Source organism: Misgurnus anguillicaudatus, chromosome 20 (genome assembly GCF_027580225.2).
Source record: "Misgurnus anguillicaudatus chromosome 20, ASM2758022v2, whole genome shotgun sequence".
NCBI lineage: Eukaryota > Metazoa > Chordata > Actinopteri > Cypriniformes > Cobitidae > Misgurnus > Misgurnus anguillicaudatus.
The window spans coordinates 32,757,084-32,784,197 of NC_073356.2; the positions used below are offsets into that span (position 1 = coordinate 32,757,084).

The 27,114-nt window shown below is 36.6% G+C and overlaps 2 protein-coding genes across 2 annotated transcripts in view; both read left to right on the forward strand.

Annotated features, from left to right (window-relative positions):
• The first annotated feature begins 1,137 nt into the window (after window positions 1-1,137).
• Window positions 1,138-20,528, forward strand: gsk3aa (glycogen synthase kinase 3 alpha a). Its single transcript, XM_055220160.2, has 10 exons — window positions 1,138-1,508; window positions 6,549-6,736; window positions 7,088-7,171; window positions 7,298-7,408; window positions 9,060-9,190; window positions 12,111-12,315; window positions 12,534-12,629; window positions 14,997-15,183; window positions 15,866-15,940; window positions 18,970-20,528. The coding sequence occupies exons 1-10, from the start codon at window positions 1,253-1,255 to the stop codon at window positions 19,020-19,022; spliced, it is 1,386 nt and encodes a 461-aa protein (XP_055076135.1). The 5' UTR covers window positions 1,138-1,252; the 3' UTR covers window positions 19,023-20,528.
• A 2,469-nt stretch (window positions 20,529-22,997) lies between these two features.
• The window catches only part of LOC129455060 (glutamate receptor ionotropic, kainate 5), a 175,412-nt gene continuing 171,295 nt past the window's right edge, over window positions 22,998-27,114 (forward strand). The window contains exon 1 of the mRNA XM_055219702.2: window positions 22,998-23,108. The gene's annotated coding sequence lies outside the window, so the exon portion shown is untranslated. The remainder of the gene's footprint in view (window positions 23,109-27,114) is intronic.

Consider the following 27,114-nt stretch of genomic DNA (forward strand, 5'->3'; position numbering starts at 1 on the left):
CGCTTGTTCAGAGTTTGTTGGAAAAGAGACATAACAGACTAAACCTTTTTGAATGTTTGTTTAACACAAACATGCTCTTTCTGAACTTATTTAATAATGTTTAGTTGGTATACATAGCCTATGCCATGGTTGTTTGACAGACCAAATGCAAAATCTCTATATCCATCATTCAGAAACTATTCCATACAGTTATTACATGTTTTCTGAGGTAAAAAGCAGTGGGTTTTTGTGAGAAAACATTTATATTTCAAACTTTATAAGCTATGGCCGCACACATGTTCATGAGAGAGTTGCGGTCAGGCAGAAGACCAACCTTGCTTATTGCTTTAGTTTTTGATGTATGGAGGCATATTTTGGAGCTTTAAATGGGACATATCATGAAAATCTGACTTTTTCCATGTTTAAGTGCTATAATTGAGTCCTTCTGTCAACCTAGAAAATGTTAAAGATCAACCTAGTAACTTAGTTTTGGTAAACCATTCTCTGCCAGCATGTGAAAAAAATAGGTAATTGAAATTTGGCTCCCCTTGTGATGTCAGAAGGGGATAATACCGCCCCTTAATCTGCACTGCCATTAAGTGCAGAGATCAGCTCATTTGCATTTTAAGAGACACCCCAAAACGGTACATTTTTGTTCACCCCTACAAAGTGGCAATTTAAACATGCTATAATAAATGATCTATATGATATTTTGAGCTAGAACTTGACATATGTACTCTGGGGACACCAAAGATTTATTTGACATCTTAAAAATTCTTGTAAAATGTCCCCTTAAAAATGGGGCACTATTAGTGCCATCATAAAGCTGAAAGACATCTCTGGACTGCCCTGCTGAAAAACAGTACATTTAAATAGTTACTATTACAAATAACATTCTGAGTCATCAGCTGTCTACTATTAAAATTTCCTTTATGTTGTGTTTTGGGCCTTATTCCAGTAGGATTTAATGATGTTCCATTGTTTCTATTTGCCCTACAGAATCCAAAGCAAGATTCCCATTATAGTTTCCATCAAAACCAATGAAATTCCCATTATAACCATTAAATCCATTAGAATTTGTGTGATAGTTTTTGTTTTCAGCAGGGTGTTCAGTGTGTGACACCAGCGGCTCTCCAGCTCTTATAAACCCTGACAATATTGAGCCCACAGTCAATACTGCATTTCCCACGAGGCAGTGCGCGAGCTCGGCGCGTGAGCGAGTGAACGCCGAGGGTCGCGGCGAAACGTTTGTCAGCTTTTCGTTTTTAAACTAATGTTTCATCCGTTAAGTGGCCGAGTCGACAAGAAAACCGCCGATCCCCGGCCCGCCGCCTCGACACTTTTTCAGTCAGATATGAGCGGCAGCGGGCGGCCCAGGACGAGTTCGTTCGCTGAGCCTCAGGGGGCGTCCGGAGCCGCTGCAGCATCCGCCGGATCCGCCGCTGTCGTGGGGAGCAACACAGGAAAGTCCGGGGTCCCGCAGGCCTCGGCGGACAGTTCATCTACATGCGCGAATTTTAAACTGTCCAGTGAGTATATACGCATATTTAACCTAGTAATAAGTGTTTAAGGACAATAAACCTGTGTTTCTTCATTTTAATAGGTGCTTAATGATATTTATATTAATATACAGTGATATTTACATGGTGTTCAAAGGTACCTAAACGAATACTCTGGTAGTGTAGTGGTACGTGGTTACAGGTGCATGGTATTACAATTGTACCTTGTTCAAATGACCATGGTATTACTATGGTGCCATGTCCACAGTGTTTTAACAGTAAGAATAACTTGCAACCAGGTAACTTTTGCCATGTTTACATTAGAGCATTTGCGTTTTAAAACGGCATTTTAAAATGAAAACGATCCTCGTTTATACTGGCATTTTAAAAAGAATCTTCATCCACACTATCACAACCATAAACGCATGAAACATGACCAATCACGAAACTGGGAATGCGCATAAAGGTGTAAAATAACTTATTACTCTAATAATAGCTTACCTTTGCGCAGCCTAGGGGTGTGCGATATTGTCAAAAAGTCATACATGGGTCCTTTGCTGGCAACTATAACAGACACTATTTTAGAACCTATAAAAATGTGTTTGGGAAAGTCTTATACTGTTCTATTTTCCCCCTACAACATATTAATATGATTAATAGGTTAATTTTGATTTTATAACTAAACAGAAAGGTCTTTATGATTTAAAAAGATAGCATTCAAGTGAACAGTACTAAACGAACTTGAAGCAAAAATAAATGTAAGCAAATGCAAACTTCGATCAAACATAGTAAGAGGTGAAGTATAGCTTTAGCCTACCAGAAATGCTCATTGCATTAATTTTTAAAAGTGTGCGAGGTCCGTGCACGTCCTCCGCTAGCAACACACAAATAGCTAAAAGCCAAGCGCCTAAACGAGCATTATTTATTAATGACGTTGAGTTTATAGTTTTTATTAATTTATATTCACAAAACTTATCAACAAAACATCGATTAAAATTAAGAGACAAATTATCTGAAACGAAATTCATTTTAAAGTAGCAAACAAAACTGGAAAATAATGTCTGACCCATTACAATTCTCCCTTCATATTTGCCTTTGCAACGCCTATATGGCGTATAAAATTACAGTCTATCTTTCGTAAGCTAACTAAATTTAAACAAAACATAAACACATTAAACCCAACAATACTCAAACATTAATATAAAACAGACATTATCTATGATGATACATGTTAAAACAATCCGATATAGCGTTTATAAGAGCTGGTTGGTAGATGTTTACTATTTTTGGCAAAACCTCCGTTGCAAACCAACATTTACATCAATAAAATAATTTTTACTTTGAAAATGATGCGCTGTCGCGTTAATATCAGCTGTTCGTTTACATAAGACTCCGTCTACGTTCATTTACACTCAGAGCAACGTCTGAGTTCTCAAACTAAAACAGGGTCTTCAGCGTTTGCGAACGAATCCGTTTATGAGGGTCGAAAACGGTGATGTAGTGTAGATGAAAGGCGTAAACGTAGCAAAAGTAACGCGTTTTAAAGCATAAACGCATTAATGTAAACATAGCCTTTGTCTTGTGCTATTAAACGGTGTGAATTGGTCTTAACTCTCACTGAATGAATGAGATGCTCACTAAATCTCATGTTCTCAAGTGTTTATTAGTGATTATAAAGAATGAAAGCATTGCAGTTATGTATATTGGCTCTGTCCCAACATTTACTAAAGCATTGTTGGGCATCAGGTATGCCTTGGGCTATATAAATGTTCAATATTCAATTATAATGTCATTTGCAAAGGCAACTGTCTATAAAGATTTTGGTATATATTTTGGTCTTTGTAGCGGTAAAGCATTACGTTAGCAACGCAAAAGGTCATGGGTTTGAAGTTTGAACCCAGGAAACAGCCATACTGATTAACTGATAATAAATACCTTGGCTGAATCCCAAACTGCCTACTTCCATACTATATAGTACGCAAAGTAGCGCTTTTTACATACTATATAGTATGGAAGTAGGCGGTTTGGGATTCAGCCCTTGTAATGCAATATGCACTTTGCTATACGTAAGCTATACCCAACACACCCACTTTCCTGAGACATGATGTATATGAAGGACACTAATGGGTCAAAGCAATATTTACTGACATACATGCATGCTTTTATTGGAATTGGCAATATGCATTTTTGTTATGTAAATGTGTCATATGGGGTGACATAGCAAACATTTAGGAAAAACACTCATCATATGCAAATAGCTTGAGAGATCACGAGCCCCATTCACTTACATAGTAGGAAAATAGAATACTATGGAAGTTAATGGGGCTCATGAGCAGTTTGGTTTCAAACATTCCTCAAAATATCTTCCTCTGTGTTCATCAGAACAAAGAAATGTTTACAGGTTTGTAACAGCATGAGTGAGTAAAAATTTGTAAAAATAAATTCATTTTTGGGTAAACTATCCCTTTAAAGGAATATTCCATTTTCTTAAAAGAAAAATCCTGATAATTTACTCACCACCATGTCATCCAAAATGTTGATGTCTTTCTTTGTTCAGTCGAGAAGAAATTATGTTTTTTGAGGAAAACATTGCAGGATTTTTCTCATTTTAATGGACTTTAATAGAGCCCAACATTTAATACTTAACTCAACACTTAACAGTTTTTTTCAACGGAGTTTTAAAGGACTATAAACGATCCCAAACGAGACGTAAGGGTCTTATCTAGGAAACGATTGTCATTTTTGATAAGAAAAAAAAAATCCACTTTTCAACCACAACTTCTCGTCTAGATCCGGTCGTGACGCGTGATGTGACCCCACGCAATACGTCATGACGTCAAGAGGTCACAGAAGACGAACGCGAAACTCCACCCCAGTGTTTACAAATGTGTTGAAAGAGGACCTTTCCTACGTTGTTGTATGTCAACTAATACTAATTAATGTCTTTGTGTCAGTTAATTGTTTACAAGGGTTTGCAAATTTGCGTTTTATATATGTAACACGTGACCTCCCTACGTCACTACGCATTTACTTTAGGTTGCGATGGACCGGACCTAGACGAAAAGATGTGGTTTAAAAGAGCATATTTTTTATTTTTCTTGTCAAAAATGACAATCGTTTCGCTAGATAAGACCCTAATGCCTCGTTTGGGATCGTTTATAGACCTTTAAAACTCGGTTGAAAAAAGTATAAAAAAGTTAAGTATAAAATGTTGGGCTCTATTAAAGTCCATTAAAATGAGAAAAATCCTGCAATGTTTTCCTCAAAAAACATAATTTCTTCTCGACTGAACAAAGAAAGACATCAACATTTTGGATGACATGGTGGTGAGTAAATTATCTGGATTTTTCTTTTAAGAAAATGGAATATTCCTTTAAGTTTTTGTCAGTTTCTCGGCCTGCTAATCTATCAGACAGGGTTAAGTCTAGTCCCAGAATACTAAAATGTATGTTTGAGCTGTCCTAACTGAAAACAACTTGCACTGGCAAATATATATCGGTGCCATTGTTTTGTTTCAAGATGTACACCAGTAAGCATTGTTTTTTTTCAAGGTATGTTTGTAAAAACAACTTGACCCCAAACAAACTTAGGGTTACAGGATTAGTTTCAAGTTGACAAAACCAAACCAGTGTGAACAGCCCTTGTTGGTACAAGCTATTTTCATGGTACCAAAACCCAGGATTTGCACAAACTAATCCTGAATTTACCTGGCTAACCAACTAAACTGGCTTCATTGTATAGGCCCCTTGTTTCACAGACAAGGCTTAAGGCTAGTCCTATATTAAGCTAAATGTTTGAGCTGTCTCAACTGAAAATAACTTGCACTGACAGATCTTAAGAAAAACAATGGCACTGGCATATCTTAAGATACACACCAATAATGCCTTTTTTAAGGCATGTTTATAAAATATGCTTAAACTGCCTAATATGACTAAAGCCCAGTTCTGGCTTAATCTGAACCCTGTCTGGGAAACCGCCTCATTATCTTTGAACTGATATACCCCCTTAATGCTGAGAAATTATAAATATAGGTATAATTGGTAAAAAATTAGGTCGGGTTGGGTCAGCTCACCTCACTTTGGATTGGTTAGCTTTTCCATCGAATTTAGTAACACTTTGGAGTGCGAGGGATTATAGGCGTATCTTTACATTTGCCCTGTCTACTGCTAGCCTGTGACATCATACAAGTGAAAGCGTTGTTGTACATTCCCATACATTCATTTATTTCTCAGTCCGCCACACATTTAAAATTGACCACCACATAAAGATGTTTGCACATCGCGTTTATCACTCCCTCTGTCTTACATGACAGTTTTTGTACAAACACTGGTGGCGTCAATCCAAGCGCTCCGCTGAGCCTCATTTAGGTTACATTCAAGCATATATGCGGATGTGCGCGTCGCGACTGCCGCCACAAACTGCAAGTCTAAAAAAAATTGGTATGGTGTTCCTGGAGTTTGGGAACTTGCAGCAAAGCACAGATGACAAGAGGTTTACTCAAGACAGCGCAAGCTAGCATGAAGGTAAAGCTAATCTTTAACATTGTAGCGATGACTCTGATAGTGACGATTCTCTCAGACAAATCGGTCATCTACGGTTTGGTATCATCTCGGCTCGCTTGGAACCCCAACCGAGGTGGCACTAAAAAAAGTATTAGGTACTACGTACTGCACCCATTGGAAAAGCCCCCAAAAGTAAGCTGACCTGACCCAAACCGTGGGGTACTATGCGATGGAAAAGCACCATTTCATGGCTGGTTTGGTTCTGGATGGATAAATATTAAAATTTCGCAAATTGGCTCAATTCATTGCGTTAACAGCACATGGGTCATGGGTTTGATTCCCAGGGAACACACATGCAGATTAAATGTATACCTGGTTTGTAATACACTGTGAGTCGCTTTGCATACAAGCATCTGCCAAATGCATAAAATGTAAATATACAGTAAATATAAATGAAATCATCCAAAAATGTTTTCTTAACAGAAATCTTTTAATTAAATTTGACATTAAAATTACACTTAAAAAGCAGCACATCATCTGCGTATTTATTGTCTTCAATGTGTTATAGGAGACAGTGGGAAGGTGACCACAGTGGTCGCCACCCCAGGCCAGGGCCCGGATCGGCCGCAGGAGGTGTCCTACACTGATATCAAGGTGATCGGTAATGGCTCCTTTGGCGTTGTGTACCAGGCACGCCTCATTGACAGCCAAGAGTGGGTGGCCATCAAGAAAGTACTACAGGATAAACGATTCAAGGTATGACACACCTTTCTACTCACAGACGCACAATAAGAAGAATGCTAAACAGCTGACCTCATTTGTCAAGATAGTACAATGCTTAGGGTTTAAATGTCGACTATTAGTAGGTCAAGATTATTCAGTAAGCAAATAATTGATGACTATTAAGTCTGTAAATGTTTCTGTCCAGTATTTTGTTTGTTACCTATCAACCATAGCTGACTAGTTCCATTTCAAAAGTGCTGATCATGAGAGCTATCATGCACTATAGTATACTGTAAAATGCTTCGTATAAAAATGTTTCCTATTTGACTGAAATTTTATGACATTTGAGAGATGTTATCTGTCTTGCCTTTTGCATTCATGAAGAATCGAGAACTTCAGATCATGAGAAAGCTGGATCACTGCAACATAGTGAGGCTGCGCTATTTCTTCTACTGCAGTGGAGAGAAGGTAGACAATTTCTTTAAAGCTCAACATCATAAATTACATTTGACCTAAATTTTTATTTATTTATTTAAAACATAGCTTCCTGTTTATACTGTACGCTATAGAGATTAAAGTGTCTTTTTTCTACAGAAAGATGAGGTGTACCTCAATCTGGTTCTGGATTTTGTGCCTGAGACCGTCTACAGGGTGGCACGACACTTCAGTAAAGCTAAAACCATTATTCCCATCATTTATGTGAAGGTGAGGCTTACTCAACAGGCTTATAGCAGACAAACTCTGCTTCTTAATGCCAATATGATATTGAATGTCTCTGGTCTTTTTATCCTCTCTTGTTATGGGAATGTTAGGAAGTAAGCGTCGTGAACATCTATGAAAAGCTGCAAACAGTTTTTGCAAGTTCATGCAATTTTGGCAAGTTTCTGCAATTTCATTGCATAAATATCCCGTATATTCCATCGCATTTTTTAAGAAAACGTGCTGCAAGATCAAGGATTTTTGCCGGCAACAATCACAAAAAAACTCTCTTGTGTTTTTTCTGGAAGGACTGCTTATGTAAAGCTGCAGTGTTTTTAATAATTTATTATTATACATTAAAGGTGCCATAGAATAAAAAACTGTATTTACCTAGTTATAGATCAATAATATGAGCTATGTACATGGTAAAACCCGTTTGTTCCCTCATTCTTATGTAAACCTTCTGCATGCAAAAGACTGCTGGAAAACAGGCCAATCTCGACATAACACGACTGTGATGTAACAGTAGAGATCTACGCCCCAACATGTTTGCTAATGTGAGCTACTAGCATGAGCCTCAGAAAAATAAGAGGCCAATCATAGCAGAGCTCAATATTATTATTCATGACCCTTTCGAATAGGGCAAAAATAGATCATTTTATTCCAAGGACAAATCCTAGGGTTGTAAATGGAGCTGTAAAAATGTTTCTGGATCATTTTTGCATTTAGTAGTTATTTTACTTTCCATGTAAATATCAAAGAACAATTTAACATATTATTTCAAAGCATACTTTGGGACCTTTAAAGTTGCAATCCATAACTTTTACATCTCTGTCGCCATCTCTCTTCCAAGCATAAAATTGCAGTTATTTGCAGAGTAATTTTCTGTATGTGCATTGTGCTTCACCCCGCTACTCTGTGCGGATGAGTCGGATGTCTTTGATCACAGAATCAGAGCGAATCTGTCATTCTAACTGTCATGCCGATGATGTATAAGTACATCCTAAAAGTAAAAAATGTCAACTAAACAATATATGTAGTAATATATCTGCCGAAAATTGTTCGTACTAAATGAAAATGTAAACATAAATCATAACGGTGATGTCTTATATACTCTGAGGGAAAAGCCATCTCTGCTCCAGCATTTAATCACTTCAGATGTTAAAGCAACACTATGTAGTTTTTTTACCTTTAAATAATGTCTCTAAAATTATTTCAGTGATAGAACAACTTTTGACTGGACAAATTGTACTGTTGCTGCAACCTGAGCAGCCTCCTAGCTGCTACAAGCACACTCTGAAAGTGGTGGTGGAGGGTAGGAAACACAGCTTCGCCCGTCCCCCTGCCTGCAGAAGAGTGTCTGATTCCAGGCATTGTTGTGCTTTTCAACCACATGGGGGAGCTGTAAGTCATTTTTACATGGAAACTACATAGTGTTGCTTTAAAAAGCAAACGTAATGCAATCACGTTATATTATTAAAGTTATATTTCCTGTGATATCCGACCTGACCAAACCAATTATTTTAAGCTTACCGCTGCAATAGAGGATTTTTTTTTAACTGATTTGATTTTTAGCTAAAAGTTACAGATTGCAGCTTTATTATAATGACGAATATTAAAATCTTTTTGTTTATTTGTCCTTCATGTTTTTCTGTAGGTATATATGTATCAGCTTTTTCGCAGTTTGGCCTATATTCATTCCCAGGGCGTGTGTCACAGAGACATCAAACCACAAAACCTTCTGGTGGATCCAGAAACCGCTGTGCTTAAGCTCTGTGACTTCGGCAGGTCAGTTTTGTGTGTTTTGTATGGGTTGTGTGTGTGTATGTGTATATAAATATAAATGTAAACATAAATCACAACGCTGATGTCTTGCCTACTCTGAGGGAAGAGCCATATCTGCTCAGACGTGTCCTTTGCCCGACAGCGAACGTTTTGTTAAATGGATGTTTTGCTATAGTAGTCATTGTACTTTGAGGGTCTACTTCAGTTAGTGGGGATCTAGTCGGGGTCTGAGTTTGATGTATATTTTAAATACTGCTGTATGTCATATGTAAAAAAATCTTTGAGTCATACTTTGGATTGTTAAATATATTTGCAAATGACAATGTTTTTGCTTCACTGTCAAAGTCAATATGCATTCACATGCTGGTGTAGATTGTCTTTTTATCACGCTTTGTCTGCCATGCAGTAAGTTCTCATTCACTAAAGCTCATTTTCTAGAGCTGTTTTTATGGGAATCACTTTATTCACCTAAATGAAAAGCAGACACGCCGACTGCTTTGAAACAGACCACTTTCAAGTATTTATTTTGCAGAGTGATTGTGTAAGCCACTTACTGTCATTCAGGTCATTGGCTTTCCTTTGAAGAGAAGCACTTCAGATAACCTGCACGGTGCCAAGCTGTCCACTTTTTCAGACAATAATTGACATAATCGTTCTGGAAGGAGGACGCTTGAAATTGCACGCCGCTTTATTAAAGTCTATTAATAAAAAAAAGATTAAAGTCGCTTTATGTAAGTCATTATGCAGGAGCCTTTTAGTCTTTTTACATAATACTTTTGATATAATATACCTTGTTTGACTAAAAAGTGTCGATATCAACTTCTTTCTTAATTTGCTTAGTTGGAGATAATGGCTGTTGCTTTTAAAGGGGCAATTTCATGTTTTTATTTATTTTTTGGTGGGGGGGTGTTAAAAACTTTGTGCATATAGAAGATCCATAAAGTGAAGGCTCATCCACCTCTTCTTAAAATCCCTTGTTCAAACACGCCCCCACATTTCGACGTCACTGTGTGGGAAGATTTATACAACAACACTCAAATGTATACGCAAAGAAAGAAGGCGTAACTTTTATTCTTGTTATAGTATTGTTGCCGTGTCATGGAGATACTGGGCACGTTCAAGTTCGAACCGGTGTGCAACGTTTTGCTACGGTTTTCGTGTTGAACGACATGTTTCCTGGAAACGTTGTTCACTGGTGTGCAACAAGGGTTTGAGATGTTTTCTCATATCTGGTGGTTGTGTCAGAACTGCAGTCCAATCAGCAGCAGCACGTAAATAAACCATGCGGTACTAAAGAGACAGCTCGCGCAAGGGACGGCAAGTGACTGTATTTTTACTAGCATATTTTACAGTATTAAACACATATTTATAAAGATTTTATCAAAAAACATTTTAAAATAACACAAAGAATTGCCTTCTCAGCTACCGTACTTGCAACTCTTGCGTCATCAGAACAAGGTGTTCAACGCATCACCGTTTCTGTTTAAAACAACATTGTGCAACATTTTGTTGGGCTGAACGCAGCCACTGTGTTTTGGTAAGGGGTATTCGGCCAATCAGAGCACACCACGCTTTTCAGTTTTGTAAAAATTGACGCGTTTTTGGAGGCAGGGCATAGATGAGCAACAATAATATACATTATATTGAAAATAATGTGTTTTTTACCTTAAAGGCGGAGTCCACGATGTTTGAAAGCCAATGTTGATATTTGAAATCACCTAAACAAACACGCCCCTACCCCAATAGAATCTGGACCTTCTGTTGATAGACCCGCCCCACACATACGCAACCCAGGCAACGATGACGGTTAGTAGACACGCTCCTTACTGCTGATTGGCTATAAGTGTGTTTTGGGAGTCAGCCCGTCTCCTTTTCCAAAGCGTTTTTCAAACATCGTGGACTCCGCCTTTAAACTGCGTGAACACGTTGCATTACACCAAATAATGCTCTTTTTAGGAACATCATATGACCACTTTAAATTATTATCAGTAATTCACTGTCAGTATTGGCGAGGTTTGCTTGACAGTTTAAATTAGGTTTTATCATGTCTTGATAATGAGGCATATTACTTAAATTTTATAAATACGAAATATCAATCAGGCATGATCAGGACAACATAACTCTTTGCTATACTGTATGTGGTTTGTGATTTTGGTATTGTTTAATTGAAGAATTCACACTATGGACGATATTTATAACTATAAAAATATAGTTTTGAACACCATAGTAAATTTAAGAGAAAAGCGGAATTTACCTTCAGGGAAAGCATCTAGTATTTCCGGTAAGATTTTGGGGGAACAATGTTCGCCGTTGAAGACATAAAGCAACAGCAGGTCATCCATTCCACATCCATTTTTGTTACTGTAATGCTGTAACGTGTATGCTTATGCTGCGTTCATACCAAATGCGAATAGAGCATCAAATCCGTGTCTAGTTTGCCGCTTAAACATTTTGAATGCATTCGCGTGTCTAGAACGAAATGGATGTGCGTAAAAAGCAAGCATTTGAAGCGAAATTGACATGCGTCCGAGGTGAAACCCACTTCTTGTGGGAGGGGCAAGGAGTGACTCCGGGCGGGCCTGATGCCACAGCTGCAAGCAGGCTCCTGATTGGTTAACGTGGCACGAATTGACGGCAAAGTTAATTTTTCAACAAATTCACATCATTCGTAGGTCATTCTGGGTGCGAATGAGGCAAATTTGCGTCTACCGTGCCACGCTAAACGCCTCATTCGCACCGCAAGACCTCCAGACGCGCGTAAATTCGTCTTTACATGACTTAACATTGAAATCGTTTGCGCCAGATGCTCTATTCGTGTTTGATGTAAATCATTATCATTATCAGTAACGCCTGTAATATAGTTATCCTTATAGTGTGAATTTTTTTATCTGTAATTTTTTAAAAAAAGTCATCTTTTTTTCAGTGCCAAGCAGCTGGTGAGGGGCGAGCCCAACGTCTCTTACATCTGTTCGCGTTATTATCGTGCCCCTGAGCTCATCTTTGGTGCGACGGACTACACCTCTAATATTGACATCTGGTCTGCTGGATGTGTGCTGGCCGAACTGCTGCTGGGTCAACCAATCTTTCCTGGAGACAGTGGAGTGGACCAGCTAGTTGAGATTATTAAGGTAAAATTAACCCTATTCCATATCTGTGAATGTGAGGTGTCCAAATGTGAGGGTTTTATAATTTCATAAAGGCCTAATTTAATATTTGCAAATAATATTTGCCTCTTCTTTCTTCTTACTGTCTTTGGTGACACATTGTACTTCAGTAATTTGATCCCGTTTGCTTGGTAAACATATACTGTATGTTAAACATGTATTCTGGCATATATTCTGTTCAGGTACTTGGAACCCCCACAAGGGAACAGATTCGTGAAATGAACCCCAACTATACAGAGTTCAAATTCCCCCAAATCAAAGCACATCCATGGACCAAGGTAACACATCACCTGTTCACCACAGTATTATTACACATACAAACAACATTTACCCACTGGAAAAGGGAGGAAGGAAACCTTTTCCGTGTTTCAACATCATATTTACAGTTAGTAGAGAGGACCGTTTTATATTTGTTACACTTAAAGTGCATAATAGCAGGGGTTTTCAAACTTTTTTTGTCAGCTGAACCCACTTTCCCATGAGATTTTAGGTGAATATTTCAATAATTTAGTATCACATTTGAAGTGAAAGTGACATGTTTGCATATGTTTAACTTATTAAAACTTTAACAGATGAAATTTTTTTTTAAAGTAGTATTTTTACATGGTTATTGTTATTAGTACCTATCAGGTTTTCTTTTATTGGTACATAAAATGTATCTGTCCATTTTGCTTGAGCTTTCTAATATAGTATGTATATTGTTGTGTAAAGGTCACATGACACACCGATTAAACAAATAAGGATCTTAAGGGAGTGTTCAATTTAATTTGTAAATTTAAAGTATCAAGTGTTTTATATTACGATTACGTTTTAAAATATTAACATTGTATGGTTTAATTGTAATTAGGGTAATGTAATTGTAATTGATGTACCCATTATGCCCACAATCAATTTTGATGTCAAATTATAAAAAGAGAAAATCATATTTTATGCTGCTCATTAAGCAATTTAGTGACTTGTTTCTTCTATGACACTTTTCTTCCATGCAAATGTTGAGATCGTGTGCACGATGTCTCTGTAGGCCTCACACAAAGACACCTAAAAACGTTGACGTTTCAGGACCCTTCAGAAAGAAACGTGTTAAAAACACAGCAAAAATATATATTTTTTTATTTCCCTGTTGCTGAATAAATATACATTTTTACCACTTTTAAAATTAATATTTTCTATGTTCTGCGAATCAATCATGATGTGGGTTTATTTGTAGTAACACAGGCTTAATTGGTGCCAAAGTACCCATGCCAGACTTTTGACTTTATTCACAAAATATCTTAATTATATGTTCTGAAATATACATCAAATAATTAATGTTTTCAAATAAGAGAGAAATCTTGCATTTTAACAAGCTGTTTTTTATAAACACTGTCAATATCTACGATAAACACTAGGGATGCACGATATATCGTCTGACTTATCGTTATCGGCCGATAACTGCTTATTTTTAATATTATCGGTTATCGGTCTGATAGCAAAATTAGGCCGATAAATGAAAGCTGATAAATGATGGATTATTTTGGTTTGTTGAACCACTTCACTTGCTCATTACTGGCCATGTGGAGTTTTGATTGATGCTTTTTGTGACATAGCACGAAGATGACATGTGTTGCGGGCTTAAGAAGAGTATGCTAGTCTAGCGCAAAGACAAGATGTCCGCGGTCTGGGAGTTTTTCATTGTGAAAATAATATGAATATTTATCGGCCTATATATATCGATTATCGGTATCGGCCAAAATTTCCTTATCGGTGCATCCCTAATAAACACTTAAATTTAGATTTTGGTGGGCTTGATGAGTACACTTATCTTAATTGTTTTTCATCAACACCCAAGTTTGAGAAACCCTGCATTAGGAAAATATATAATATTGTGAAAATACAACCAATATTAGGAGAACTTGCTATTGAAATGAGTTGTTTGGTTCAATGTAGGGGTGCACAGATAAATGCCTCTTGAAGAGTTTTGTTGCAAAACGAGAGAAATCCATTTTTAACATTTTTGTCAAAACATGTTTATTATGTTATTATTTTGTTTTATGGTGCTACTTAGCTGTATTTTTTAAGTTATGAAGGTTTAAATCAAAACAAACCAACTGCAGTTAAATTGATGTTAAGTGGAATGCACAATCAAAAAACGAGATTTCTGAACAATTAAAAATACGGAGTTATTTCGTTTTGCAACGAAACTCTTCACTTATAGTATGTGGCCGATAACTATTCTTAATCGCACAGCCGATATTATGCACAGCTATTTCATTTACTGCGTCTTTTGATCAGTAAGTCCTATCGATCAAAAATCACTGTTAGTTTGAGTCGTATATACCATGCATTTGAAAAAGCAACACTCATCAAACATAATTATTAAACATATTCTTTATTATCATGAGAATACCTGAAAAGTTTTGAAAAACAGAAATATAAATGTATCCTTAAGACATTTCCTGGAGCTGCGTGTCATAGCTGCCTGTAATGGTTCTTCATCTACAGCGCATATTCAGTTTCTGCACGAGAGCGCCCTCTGGCTTTTGAATATAGTAGCATTTCACCGTAATTCATTGAGAAGCATAGCAAGCATCATAGGCCGATATATCAGAGCACCCCGAATTTAATGCTTTTTATAAATAAGCTTTGCTGTTTTGTATCTTACACAGGTTTTTAAACCAAGAACTCCTCCTGAAGCAATCGCTCTGTGTTCTCGGCTATTGGAGTACACGCCGGTCACACGCCTGTCCCCGCTGCAGGCTTGTGCTCACGCCTTCTTCGACGACCTGCGTCAACCTGGTATCCGTCTGCCCAGCGGTCGAGAGTTGCCTCCGCTTTTCAATTTTACCACGGCAGGTTTGTAGCAGCGCTTGCGTGTGTCTCATTGGCACAAATTCTTCTCTCTGTTTAGATTGAAGTAACAGAACACAACATGTGGGGAAGTTTTCCAGAAAGGGATTAAGCTTAGTCCCAGAATAAAAATGCATGTGTACATGTCTTAACTAAAAATACCTTGCACTGACATATCTTAAAATATATCAGTGCCATTGTTTTGTCTCAATGTGCACACCAGTCATGTTTTTTGTAAGGTATGTTTGTAAAAAAAAGGCTTAACCTTAACCCTGTACAGGATATTGATGAGTATAAGTTTAAGCGTAGTATTACTAAGAACTAACCTGTGAATCAGTGTGTGTATATCATTTCTTTTGTAAGTGCAGCCATGGGGACATATTACGAGAAAACATACAAGACTTCCATGTACTGTATACTTGTTCAGTTTATTGCCATCATACACCTGTGAGTACATGAATGTATGACATCACAGATATACAATATCTGTTTAGTATCCAGGCCCCGCCCTGATGAATGACATCAGTACAGCCAATCAGAGATCATTTACATGCCAAGGTCTTCAACATAGTTGCAAAAAGCAGCATTTGTTTTATTTCCTAAGGCTTGTGTGAATCACCTTTGTGTCTGATATATTTCTGCTCAGTTGTTTGTCTGTAAACAGAGCTGTTTATGTCTTTATTTTCAGAGCTGATGATTCAGCCCCAGCTCAATTCCTCTCTGATTCCACCTCATGCACGTGCACAGACTACGGCCTGCAGCGGTAAGGCTTTCATCATTCGTCATCAGGCTCTTAGAGGGGACAAACAATTAAAACTGATCTCATTTACTTCCTCTATTAATGTCCCCGGTTTTATTGTACACTATTCATTATTGCACTTTATTCTAAAGAAAAAAAGTGCTTTATTCTATCATCTTTAATGTTTTTTTGTCTAAATTTTCTACTGATTCGCCTGTATTTCACACATTTCCAGTCCCCCCTAAATTAACTCTTTCCCTGCCAGCATTTAAAAAAAATTGCCAGCACGCGCCAGCATTTTTTATGATTTTCACAAAAGTTTAAAGGATTAGTCAATTTTCTTAAAAAAACGGATGTCATCCAAAATGTTGATCTCTTGCTTTGTTCAGTTAAGAAGAAATTATGTTTTTTGAGGAAAACATTCCAGGATTTTTCTAATTTTAATGGACTTTAATGAACCCCAACACTTAACAGTTTTAATGCAGTTTAAAGTTGCAGTTTTAAAGGACTCTAAACTATCTCAAACGAGGCATAAGGGTCTTATCTAGCGAAACGATTGTCATTTTTGGCAAGAAAAATAAGAAATCTGCACTTTTAAACCACAGCTTTTCGTCTTCCTCCGGTCGTGTGACGCACCAGCACAACCTCACGTAATATGTCAGGTCCGACCGTTCCGACGTTGTTGTATGTCGAATTATATTAATTAATGTCTTTGTGTCAACTTATTGTTTAAAATTGTCCGCAAATGTGCGTTTCATATATGTAACGTGACCTTTTGACGTCATTACACAATTACGTGAGGTCGCGCTGGCGCGTGACGCATCCGGAGGAAGACGAGAAGTTGTGGTTTAAAAGTGCATGTTTTTTATTTTTCTTGCCAAAAATGACAACGTTTTTGCTAGATAAGACCCTTACGCCTCGTTTGGGATCGTTTAGAGTCTTTTGAAGCTGCAATTTTAAACTGCATTAAAACTGTTAAGTGTTGGGGTCCATTAAAGTCCATTAAAATGAGAAAAATCCTGGAATGTTTTCCTCAAAAAAACATAATTTCTTCTCGACTGAACAAAGAAAGACATCAACATTTTGGATGTAAGGGTGGTGAGTAAATTATCTGGATTTTTTATAAAGAAAATAGAATAATCCTTTAATGCCTTCCAGAAAATGTTCTTCTTTAAATATATAAACATACAATATATCAAATGAAAGAACAGACCCTCTGCTTTCAAAAAAAAAAAAAAAGGTTCTCTTTTCATCACCTCTCAAATATGGGTAGGTTTTTCAAAAATGCCAAATTGTGTGCAAAAAGCTGAGATAATTAAATTTTTGTTAAGGACTTTACATAGAGATAACGATTATCAAAACATAGACGAAATTTGACATGTTTCCCCTAAAGCCTCGGATACACTGCACGATTTTTTGCTGTCCCAGATGAAAGATTGCCATCGTGAAACAATCATCGCGATTTCTGTAATCGTGGCTCTTCATCGATGGTCCTATGTCGTACATTGAGAGAGGTTCAAAGACGGACGTTTTCCCAGTCTTGCGTCCAAAGATAGCCTACAATAGTTATCTGAGAGTGTCAGAAATTCAGCATGATCATCGCACAGTGTTTGCTCATAAGGTAATGATCTTATAGAAGTGCAAAAATCCTGCAGTGTATTCCAGACTTAAGGGAATACTTCCGGGTTTTATAAGTTGGATAAAAGTGCCACCTGGTGCATAATCGTGGAAATACAGATTGCTGAAAAAACTTGTCAATTAAGACGAAATGCTTCCCTGCCAATAACGAGTTAACTTGTCAATGGTGGGGAAAGAGTTAAGATACTACTACTCAGATAATCCATACTGCCTTAAGAAATAAAACTTGAATAGGAAATTCAGCCAAAATACTTGATCTTTAAATGGATCTAAAATATAAGGGTCAATGACAAGACAAGCTCCCAAAATTGTTTTTATCTTTTAAAAATGGACGTTATGCATAATTTTTGACTTTAAAAAGTTTGAGTAATTGATATCGCCATTCAAAATAAATGTCAGGTGGTACAACCAATCATTGTCTATTTGCCAGATAAGTTTTAATGCGCTCCCTGTGTCATGCTGATTGTTTATTTATTTGATGGTGGCATTTAAAATTACAATCCCGAAAATAGTTTATCTTTACCAGAAAACTAACATTTTGAGAACTACAAATTATAGGCAATATTAGCTTGCATTTATTAAAACTAAAATTATTAGGTAAGTTATTAGCTTATTAACATTATTTAGCTTATTGTTTTTAATTTCTTAGGGGCATTCATAGCACTTGAACCCTTTGAGTTTCTGGTTGCACCACCTGACCTCTGCAATACATTTAAATTTAACTTTTACTTAGATACTGGTAGCTTTGTCCTGTCATATCAAATTTATAAATACTTTCTTAAAATGTGTTTGATAAGATAGCATTTTTTTAGTTTTTCATTGGTTGTACCACCTGACACAGAAAGTTTACCAGTCTACCCATTACATTAAAGTAGCGCTTTTTTCAGTATTTGAGAGATTTATACTTGTTAACTTCTTAATTAAGGCCATTGGTTGTACTACCTTGACATTTTAAGAACATCCAAATTGTTGGACAAACGTTTTTCATTTATACTAACATCTCAACAACTATTTATGAAATGTGTTTATAGAAAAGGTTTTTAACATAAAATAATGCCAAAGTGTCTATTTTATTTCTTTTTTATAATATAAACAGTGTCTTAAACTGCAAATTTGTACGGATAGTTGCCCTGCCTGCTATTTTGCATGTTTAAGTTACCAAAACAAAAATTAGTATTAGTATTAAAGAATACTGAAAATGTATTAAAACTAAAAATGTTTTGTAGAATCAAGTGATGCATGTCATAAATGTATCAAGTTATTTTTTTATAGTACATAATTCCCTCAGACACAACAATATTCATGTCATGTCATTGACCCATAAAATGATGCTTTGTGTGTATTACTATGAAAATGTGCTGTCTGTTGCTAACAGTGTCATTTCTCTGTGTCCTCTTATTTGTCCTGTCTGCCAGATGGTTCTGAAGGTTCTGTACAGCCTGGATCTACTCTGACCAACAGCACCTGAGGCCAAAAAGCCCCCCCATAAAAAAAAACAAAGCTTGCGCACTGAAACATCTGAGCCACCACAGCGCATTCTCTCTCTCGCTGACAAACACATATACAGTCTACATCATACATGGCTTACTTCTCCCTATAGCGTCGATTTCACACATTTATAGACTTAATCAAGCGCCACACCTTCCAGAATTACCAGTGACTGACAGATCTATACCACTAGCAGTGGTTTTGGTAAGGAAAGCCACATGTTTGATGACCACTGATTAAAACCGTACTGTACACATACACACTGCCATGTCCATGCAGCAAACAACAACAGAGTTATACTGCTAATATTTGCTTCAGATAATAGAGGTAGTCAATCTCGAGCATCCAATCTACTACTAACGGTGTGCGCAAGTTATTGAGATTATGATATATGGCTGGGTTAGTGGCTAACGGGGCAGGTCCTCTGTTTATTATAATATCATTTTTGCAAATAAGGTTTTATGTTAATTTATTACAACATTTACAGTTTCCCTCGATGCCCAATTTATCTCCTTCGTTTGTGTAATGCGCACAAGCAGTCATGGTAAATTATGTATCTGGTTGGAAATGTCAGATACGTAAGAAAATGTGGTGGTTTTATACAGTTATTATATTGTATTTTTAAAACACGACAATAATCTCTTTGCTTTTACGTTTCAGTAAATGTATTTATTATTTTAAAATGTGAATAGGATTTATGGGAAAGCATCTTTAGATGTTTCCAGATGAAGGCATGGGAAATGTTTTATGTTTCTTGTCAACCATTAAGATTGAGTGAACAGTGTGTGCGAGAATTAAGTATAATAATGAAGTTAATATGATGTCATTGAGTCGGCAATTTGGGTGAGATGAACTAAAGTGACTTTATATGCCTGGGCATTTAGTTTTTATTGACTGTAAATTGTTTCAGGATTATATTTAATCTGTGCTTGTGAGATTATAAAACATTTAATTGTAGTGACCGTCAGGTCTTAAGGCTGAATCAGTGTCTCATTAAGTTTCTGTATTAGCGTTTCAGTCATCATGATTGTAAGGTAAATGAAGTTTCTCTTAAATTTTAATGCCTGTGTGCACAGTGGTAGAAGAGTTGTGTAGAAAATGTTTGTGAATCTGCACACAACTTGTAATGTCAGATGTTTTAAGACAGATGATCTCAGTCAACAATATTGATGAATACCTCTTAGTTTCAAAAATTATTTGCAAATTATTTGTAATTATTTGGTTTGTTAGACTTAATTGTCACCTTATGTTCAGTGGGTGTGGCTTAACTAGATTAGCTCCACCCATCTGTTTGTAAATATACAGTGTTTTTAAATCATGTAAGATGTAAATATCAAAACTGTACCACTTTTTGTGTTTTTGTTCAGTTTTCATCTTTCCGTCTTCTCTTTAATTCGAAGAGGTCAGTGTCAGATTTGTCACATTTGCATTATTTATTTATTTGCACTGGGCTGTTGTCTCTTAAGTAAATTTGGGGCTGAAAGTTTCACTTTTCTTGGTGTAGTTTTGTGTTTTACAGTGTGTACATTGATCCATACGCTCAATACTTTAAGGCAACATTTGTTTCGTTAATAAGAATTCATTTAGTGAAAAACTACATGTTTAAATGTTCAAATTAATAATTAATCTGAAGAAGAAATGATCTGTCAGTATTTACTTTACCCTCTTGTCTTTTCAAAGCTCATAGGATTTCTTTTCCAAAAATTGTCTCTTTTTTAAACACTTTAAAAAACTTTAAAAAGGTAATCTGTCTATGTGCTATACAGAAAGCCATAAAGCTTTGTCTAAGTGAAATTGTCATTTTCAGTAATGATCCAGTAAAATTTTAAAGGGATGATTCCCCCCAAAATTAAAATTCTGCCATCATTTATTCACCCTAATGTTGTTTTAAACCTGTATGAGTTTCTTTATTCTGTAGAACATAAAAGAAGGTATTTTGATTAATGATGGTAACCACACAGTGGTGGCATCTATTGACTTCCGTAGGATTTTTTCCTACTACAGTCAATTGGTGCTGTCAGCCGTTTACTGTCAAACATTACATCATATTTTTTTAATAGGAAATCACAGTGGTTAAGAAAAACAAAGGTGACGATGAGATTTTTTTGGTGTATTGGTTCTTAAAAATGGCCAATATGGGTTTTGTTGCCAAATGGATAACCACATGTGGATATGCTCTAAATCCTTGATCACTTGGTCTGTTTTGAATCCTTAATGTCGGAATTTGTGCATCACTGCAAACTCTTTGTAGTGGATTTCACTTTAAACCTCAGAGACATTTAAATACAAGTACTTTAACACAGTCAGACCCAAAACTGCACTTTTTCTGTCACTGTGGTGGTACCCTTAAAGGGATAGTTCACCTTAGAGTTAAGGTTCTGTCATCATTTACTCATCCTGTTCTAAACATGTATGAATTTCTTTTTTCTGATGGGCACGGGGGAGGAAATTTTGAGAGATGATGGTGAACACGCAGCAGATAGTGACCATTGTCTTCCATAGTAGGAAAAATATTTTGGAAGTATTGTGATAAATGATGAAGAAAATATTTTGATAAATGATGTTAAGCACACAGTTGACAGTACCCATTAATTTCCATCATATTTTTATTCCTACTATGGAAGTCAATGGTCACTTTCTGCTGTCTGTTTAACATAATTTCTCAAAATATCTTCTTATGTGTTCATCAGAAAAAGAAATTCATACAGGTTTGGAACAACATGAGGATCAGTAAATGATGATAGAATTGTCATTTTGAGGTGAACTATCCCTTTAAAGGTTCTTTTTTTTTACCTTTGACATTGAAATGTTGTACCTGTCCTTTCGGGGTACAAGATTATACTCTAAGGGCCTGTTGTGTACATTTTTAAGGACCAATTTTGTACCATGTTAGCATTTAATTGTACCCAATTTTATTGTACCCTAAAGGTACAACATTATATTGTTTTGTAAACCTGTAAAGTACAAAACTAAACCACCCTAGTAACAAAAAAGGTACATTTTTAAACTTTTTTTCTGACATTGAATCTGTAAATCAACCATACAGCATCCTATATGTGTATTTTTATGTTTTAGTTTGTTTGAAGTTTATTTTCTCCCCTTAGACTTGTTAAGTGAATCCCGATCAGTCTGAGCAATCTTTTCATCTTCATTGCTCCATAATCTCCACTTCCCGATTTTGTTATGTCTTTATTTTGCTATTACCTATTTTGTTAAGGGTTGAAACTTTCTGCCTTGCCTTTAATTCTGGCCCAGGGGAACGGAGTACTGAGACAAGGAGATGAGTTAAGAAACTACCAGAATAAATTGAACTCGTGATGAAAGTGACTTTTTTTGGAGCCATTGCTGGTGTGAAGGCTTTAATCGACTTTGAATAACACATTTGAACATGCATAGTTTTTGCAGATTATTGCTGTCTGGGATGTCACATTACCAGCGACATGCCGTCCAATTAAATTTAAGAGTAGGCTATATTTGAATTTTTACTTTGTTTAACATATGTTCCACATTGTTGATAACATTTTAATATTAACATTTTCTCACCTTGGGTCCCTTGCCGCAAAAAAACTTGAGGAACATCCGTTAAAGCTTCGCGAGAGCGATTTGAAAGCAGATTCCTCCATATGATTTCTCGATTGCTCTCGCGGTACTTTGACGTCATCCCCCTGTCAATTCTTGAGAACAATCCTATGACAAAAAAAATCATATGACAAGAAAACGCGTACTATTACCGCGTAGTCCGAATAAACGACTTATGAACTGCTTCGTTTCTGTGAATCAAACACATTAGGCTTGTTCGACTTTATGCAGCGCCGCAAGAACCGACAGCCGGATGACATCAAAGTACCGCGAGAACGATTAGAGAAATCATACGAAGTCTAATTTCGTCTCGCTCTCGCGGTACTTCTATGTCATCCGGCTGTCGGTTCTTGCGCCGCCGCATAAAGTCGAACAAGCCTATTCAGTGCAACCAGCCTGATCACTAATCACGAATTAATTGTCACGTGACAATGATGCATTTTACGCGGTCCGTCGATAAAGTTGATCATCACATCAACATATCAAGGTACGTTACTGAATTAACTGTCATATTTTACAGATAAATGTGGGGTCAGGATAAAAATGCAATAAAAATACGACCGTTGATGGTCTTAATATTGCCTGAGGCAACTGCACAGCAGGTTGTGAAAGCAGTTATTTTAGTCCGTCATGTCTTGTTTGCTAGTTAGTGCGTTTAACGTTTCATACGTGCGGATGAAATCGTTTAGTTATGATATAACCTAATGTTTTAATTTGTATACATTAAGGAGACAAAACTATTTAGTGTAGTGTATGTTTTAAAAGCTAGAAAGACAGATAAAGAAGGTGCAGGTAAGACAAAAAGCTTGAGAGGTTGTGAAGGAGAGAGAGTTAAGAGAACTTGAAACATCTGTGTCAGGTGTTCATTGTGCCTTTCAAATATTTTTTTACAAGAATATAAATAGGCAAATCTATTTTATTTATGTTACCTACAATCTTTAAAGGACCATTATGTTTTAACCTTGCGTATCATGGCTACAGTGGTTTTTTAAGATACTGTTGAGATCTATGTTAAAAATAACTTGGTTGCTACAGTATAGCTAAATATTGATGCGTGGGTACTTGACTTAAAGAGACTTTTGTTTTAGTTTGTTTTAGCACAAAATTATTATTTTATTTACATATAATTATTATTAACATATAATCAGAATGATTGACATCTGGGATGACCAATAGTCTTGATGATCCACCCGGAAAACGGAAATCTTCCGCTATACCTTTAAAGGGACACTCCACTTTTTTTTGAAAATATGCTAATTTTCCAGCTCCCCCAGAGCCAAACATTTGATTCCCACCGTTTTGAAATCCACTCAGCTGATCTCCGTACTAGCACTTTTAGCATAGCTTAGCATAATTCATTGAATCTGATTAGTCCATTAGCATTGCGCTAAAAAATGTGTTTTGATATATTTTCCAATTTAAAACTTGACTCGTCTGTAGTTACATCGTGTACTAAGACCGACAGGAAATTAAAAGCTCAGATTTTCTAGGCAGATATGGAACTATAGTCTCATTCTGGCGTAATAATCAAGGACTTTGCTGATGTAACATGGCTGCAGCAGGCGTAGTGATATTACGCACTCCCCGAAAATAGTCCCCTTGGTTACTTTCAATGGCAGGGGACTATTTTCGAGTATAGTCCTAACCATATCTGCGTAGAAAATTGCAACTTTTAATTTTCATTTGGTTTTAGTACATGATGTAACTACAGAAGTGTCAAGTTTTAAAATAGTAAAAATATTGAAACTCTTGAATTTTTTTAGCACGATGCTAATGGTCTAATCGGATTCAATGAATTGTGCTATGCTAAAAGTGCTAGCGACAGACCCGGAGATCAGCCGAATGGATTCCAAAACGGTAAAAATCAAATGTTTAACTCCAGGGGAGCTGGAAAATTTGCATATTTAAAAAAAAAAGTGGAGTGTCCCTTTAAGTCGCTTTTGATAAGTGTCTGCTAAATGCCTGAATGTAAATGCATTCAAAATGAGTATAGATATAAGTTGCTACAGGCAGGTGAGGTCATCACATTCACATAGTTCAAGATGCCACCAAAAATCCAATTAAACTATTGCACCTGCAATCTATGAGCAGTTCAAGGATGAGGAGTATAAGACAGGTTGTTTTTTTGCTTTTCCATTGCAATCCTATAACATTCACAGATGACATTTTGTCAATGTTGTGAGAGAGCAATAAAAACAAGTGCGCACCAGAGGGCATCATCGCACAAATAAACTAAATGACGTGTAATAAACATTCTTTCTCTCATTTCTGTTAATAGAGAAGATTGTTTTGAGAAATCTCTTGCTGCTATAGTCTGGTCCCATCAGATTTTAACCTTACGGCATACATTAGCATGAGATACTGATTGTGTTAATAATTTTATCCACCTTTGGCCTGTCTGGATTATCAGTGTCTGATGTGTGCAAGCTTTAAGAGATGGTTGCCTGGAAACAACCTGTGCATTAATTGCCAGCATTTCCAGTAATTCTATGTAATCTGTTCAAAACGATTAACTCGATGGTGCGTCTCATCTATGTGATGTCAGTTTAAATGAAGGGGACCTAGCGAGCTTTCTTTTTCTGGTGTAAAGTGGCCCATTTTCACATTTTTACTCGGTGTGTCTTTCGGCATCCATGGGTCAGTCGGGTTGTTATTGTCTGCACTGATGTGCTGTGAGGGAATCTGTCAGACATCTGCTACTCCCTTAGACTTTAAAGTGTTGTGTGTCATTCATCAGAAGCAGGGATGATGACAGCTAGGAAATTTGTGTTAGGAAAGCACAGGCTTTATTATTTAAAGGGATAGTTCACATTAAAAAGTTGTTGCTGTAGTAGTGTTTGCAAAATAAATAAATGTAAATGTTTTCTTTGCAACTCATTTTTTTATATTGTGGTATTTAACAAAAAATGACTTATCAGAGTTTTTTTGTGATTGTTGCGGGCAAAAATCCCTGATTTTGCGGCACGTTTTCTTAAAAAATGCGATGGGATATTTATGCAATTTATGCAATGGAATTGCGGGAATTTGCGAAAATTGCGGAACTTGCAAAAGCTGCAATGATGTTCACGTCACAATCACGTCACTTCATAACGTTCCCATGGGAATAGAGGACACGGCTGCGCTTTTGGGAAGTAAATGCAACATTTTTCAACTTTCTGCTAATATATATGTGACTTTTTGCTACGAAAATGCAGAGATTATGAAATCATGCAAGCCCCGCATATTTTGTGCGCGGAAATATGTAATTAATGCGGTAAAAGTGCGTCGTATTTGGAAAAAATGCAGCCCCGCATAAATATGCGGACTTTGGCTGATTGTGCGATCACGCGATATATTGCATAATTGTGTTTTTCTGGAGGGACTGACTTATCTGTGAGTTTCATTCTTTTTTAAAAATTCATGTGCCCTTATAATTTTTAATCACAAACGTATATCTCCTTCCCTCTTCGACACGTTCTCTCTTTACTTCCGGTCCCGAGGAATGTCGGGAAGGAGGGGCTGAGAAAAGATTGCAGCAAATAGCAACATGACCCAACTTCCAATAATCCAATCAATTCTCGATGGACTAATTCAAGTCAAGCCTACCTTTATTTCTCATTTCAGAAGCCATTTCAATTAGATTTACGTCATGACGAGCAAAATAAGACAATCGGTACTTCCGTTTGATTGTGACTTCGACATTTATCTTAGTAATATGTGGCCCCCGTCTATGAAAACCGTGCTCCAGTGATTTTTTTTTTACGATATACTGTTTTCTAAATAAAATCATCCTAGATAAAGTAAAGAACATTCTGTGAAAATATAACCTTGATATATTTAATATTAACTGAGTAAGATCATGTGAAAGATAAATTAATGATTGAAATCAAACTCTGATGCTCCTAATCTCATAATGCACAAAGACTGCGGTTTGATTTTCACAATCAAGCCCAGGAAAGAATGAAAGACATCGCCAAAAAGGTCCATGAGTAGTTCAATAATAATATTATGAAGCAACAAGAACACTTTTGTGTGCAAGGAAACAAAATAAACCATTTTATTCAACAATTTGTTCACCTCCTTGTTCAGTGCACGGTCACGAGCAGACTGCGCCGCATGCGCCGTGACCTGCTGACACCGAATACGCTGGCAAGTAGTTTGTGCATTTGTACGGGCTGTTTAAAGGTGCAGTGTGTCAATTTTGGCAGCATCTAGTGGTGAGGTTGTGAATTGCAACCAACAGCTCAGTCCACTGCTCACCCCTTGCTTTTAAAATGCATAGAGAAGCTACGGTAGCCGCCACCAGAAAAACATGTTATAGGTCGGAGACAACTTAGTAAAAAAGTTTGTCCGTTAAGGGCTTCTGTAGAAACATGGCGTCACAAAATGGCGACTTCCACGTAAGGGGACCCTTTATGTATGTAGATAAAAACGTCTCATTCTAAGGTAATGAAAACACAATGGTTCATTATAAACAGGTCTTTATACACCCCTGATAATATAGTTTTGTATAT

Coding starts and splice junctions, on each gene's coding strand:
- gsk3aa (XM_055220160.2), top strand. CDS start 1,253: ATGTTTCATCCGTTAAGTGGCCGAGTCGACAAGAAAACCGCCGATCCC. Junction 9,191..12,110: donor AAGCTCTGTGACTTCGGCAG/GTCAGTTTTGTG, acceptor TCTTTTTTTCAG/TGCCAAGCAGCTGGTGAGGG. Junction 12,630..14,996: donor AAGCACATCCATGGACCAAG/GTAACACATCAC, acceptor TATCTTACACAG/GTTTTTAAACCAAGAACTCC.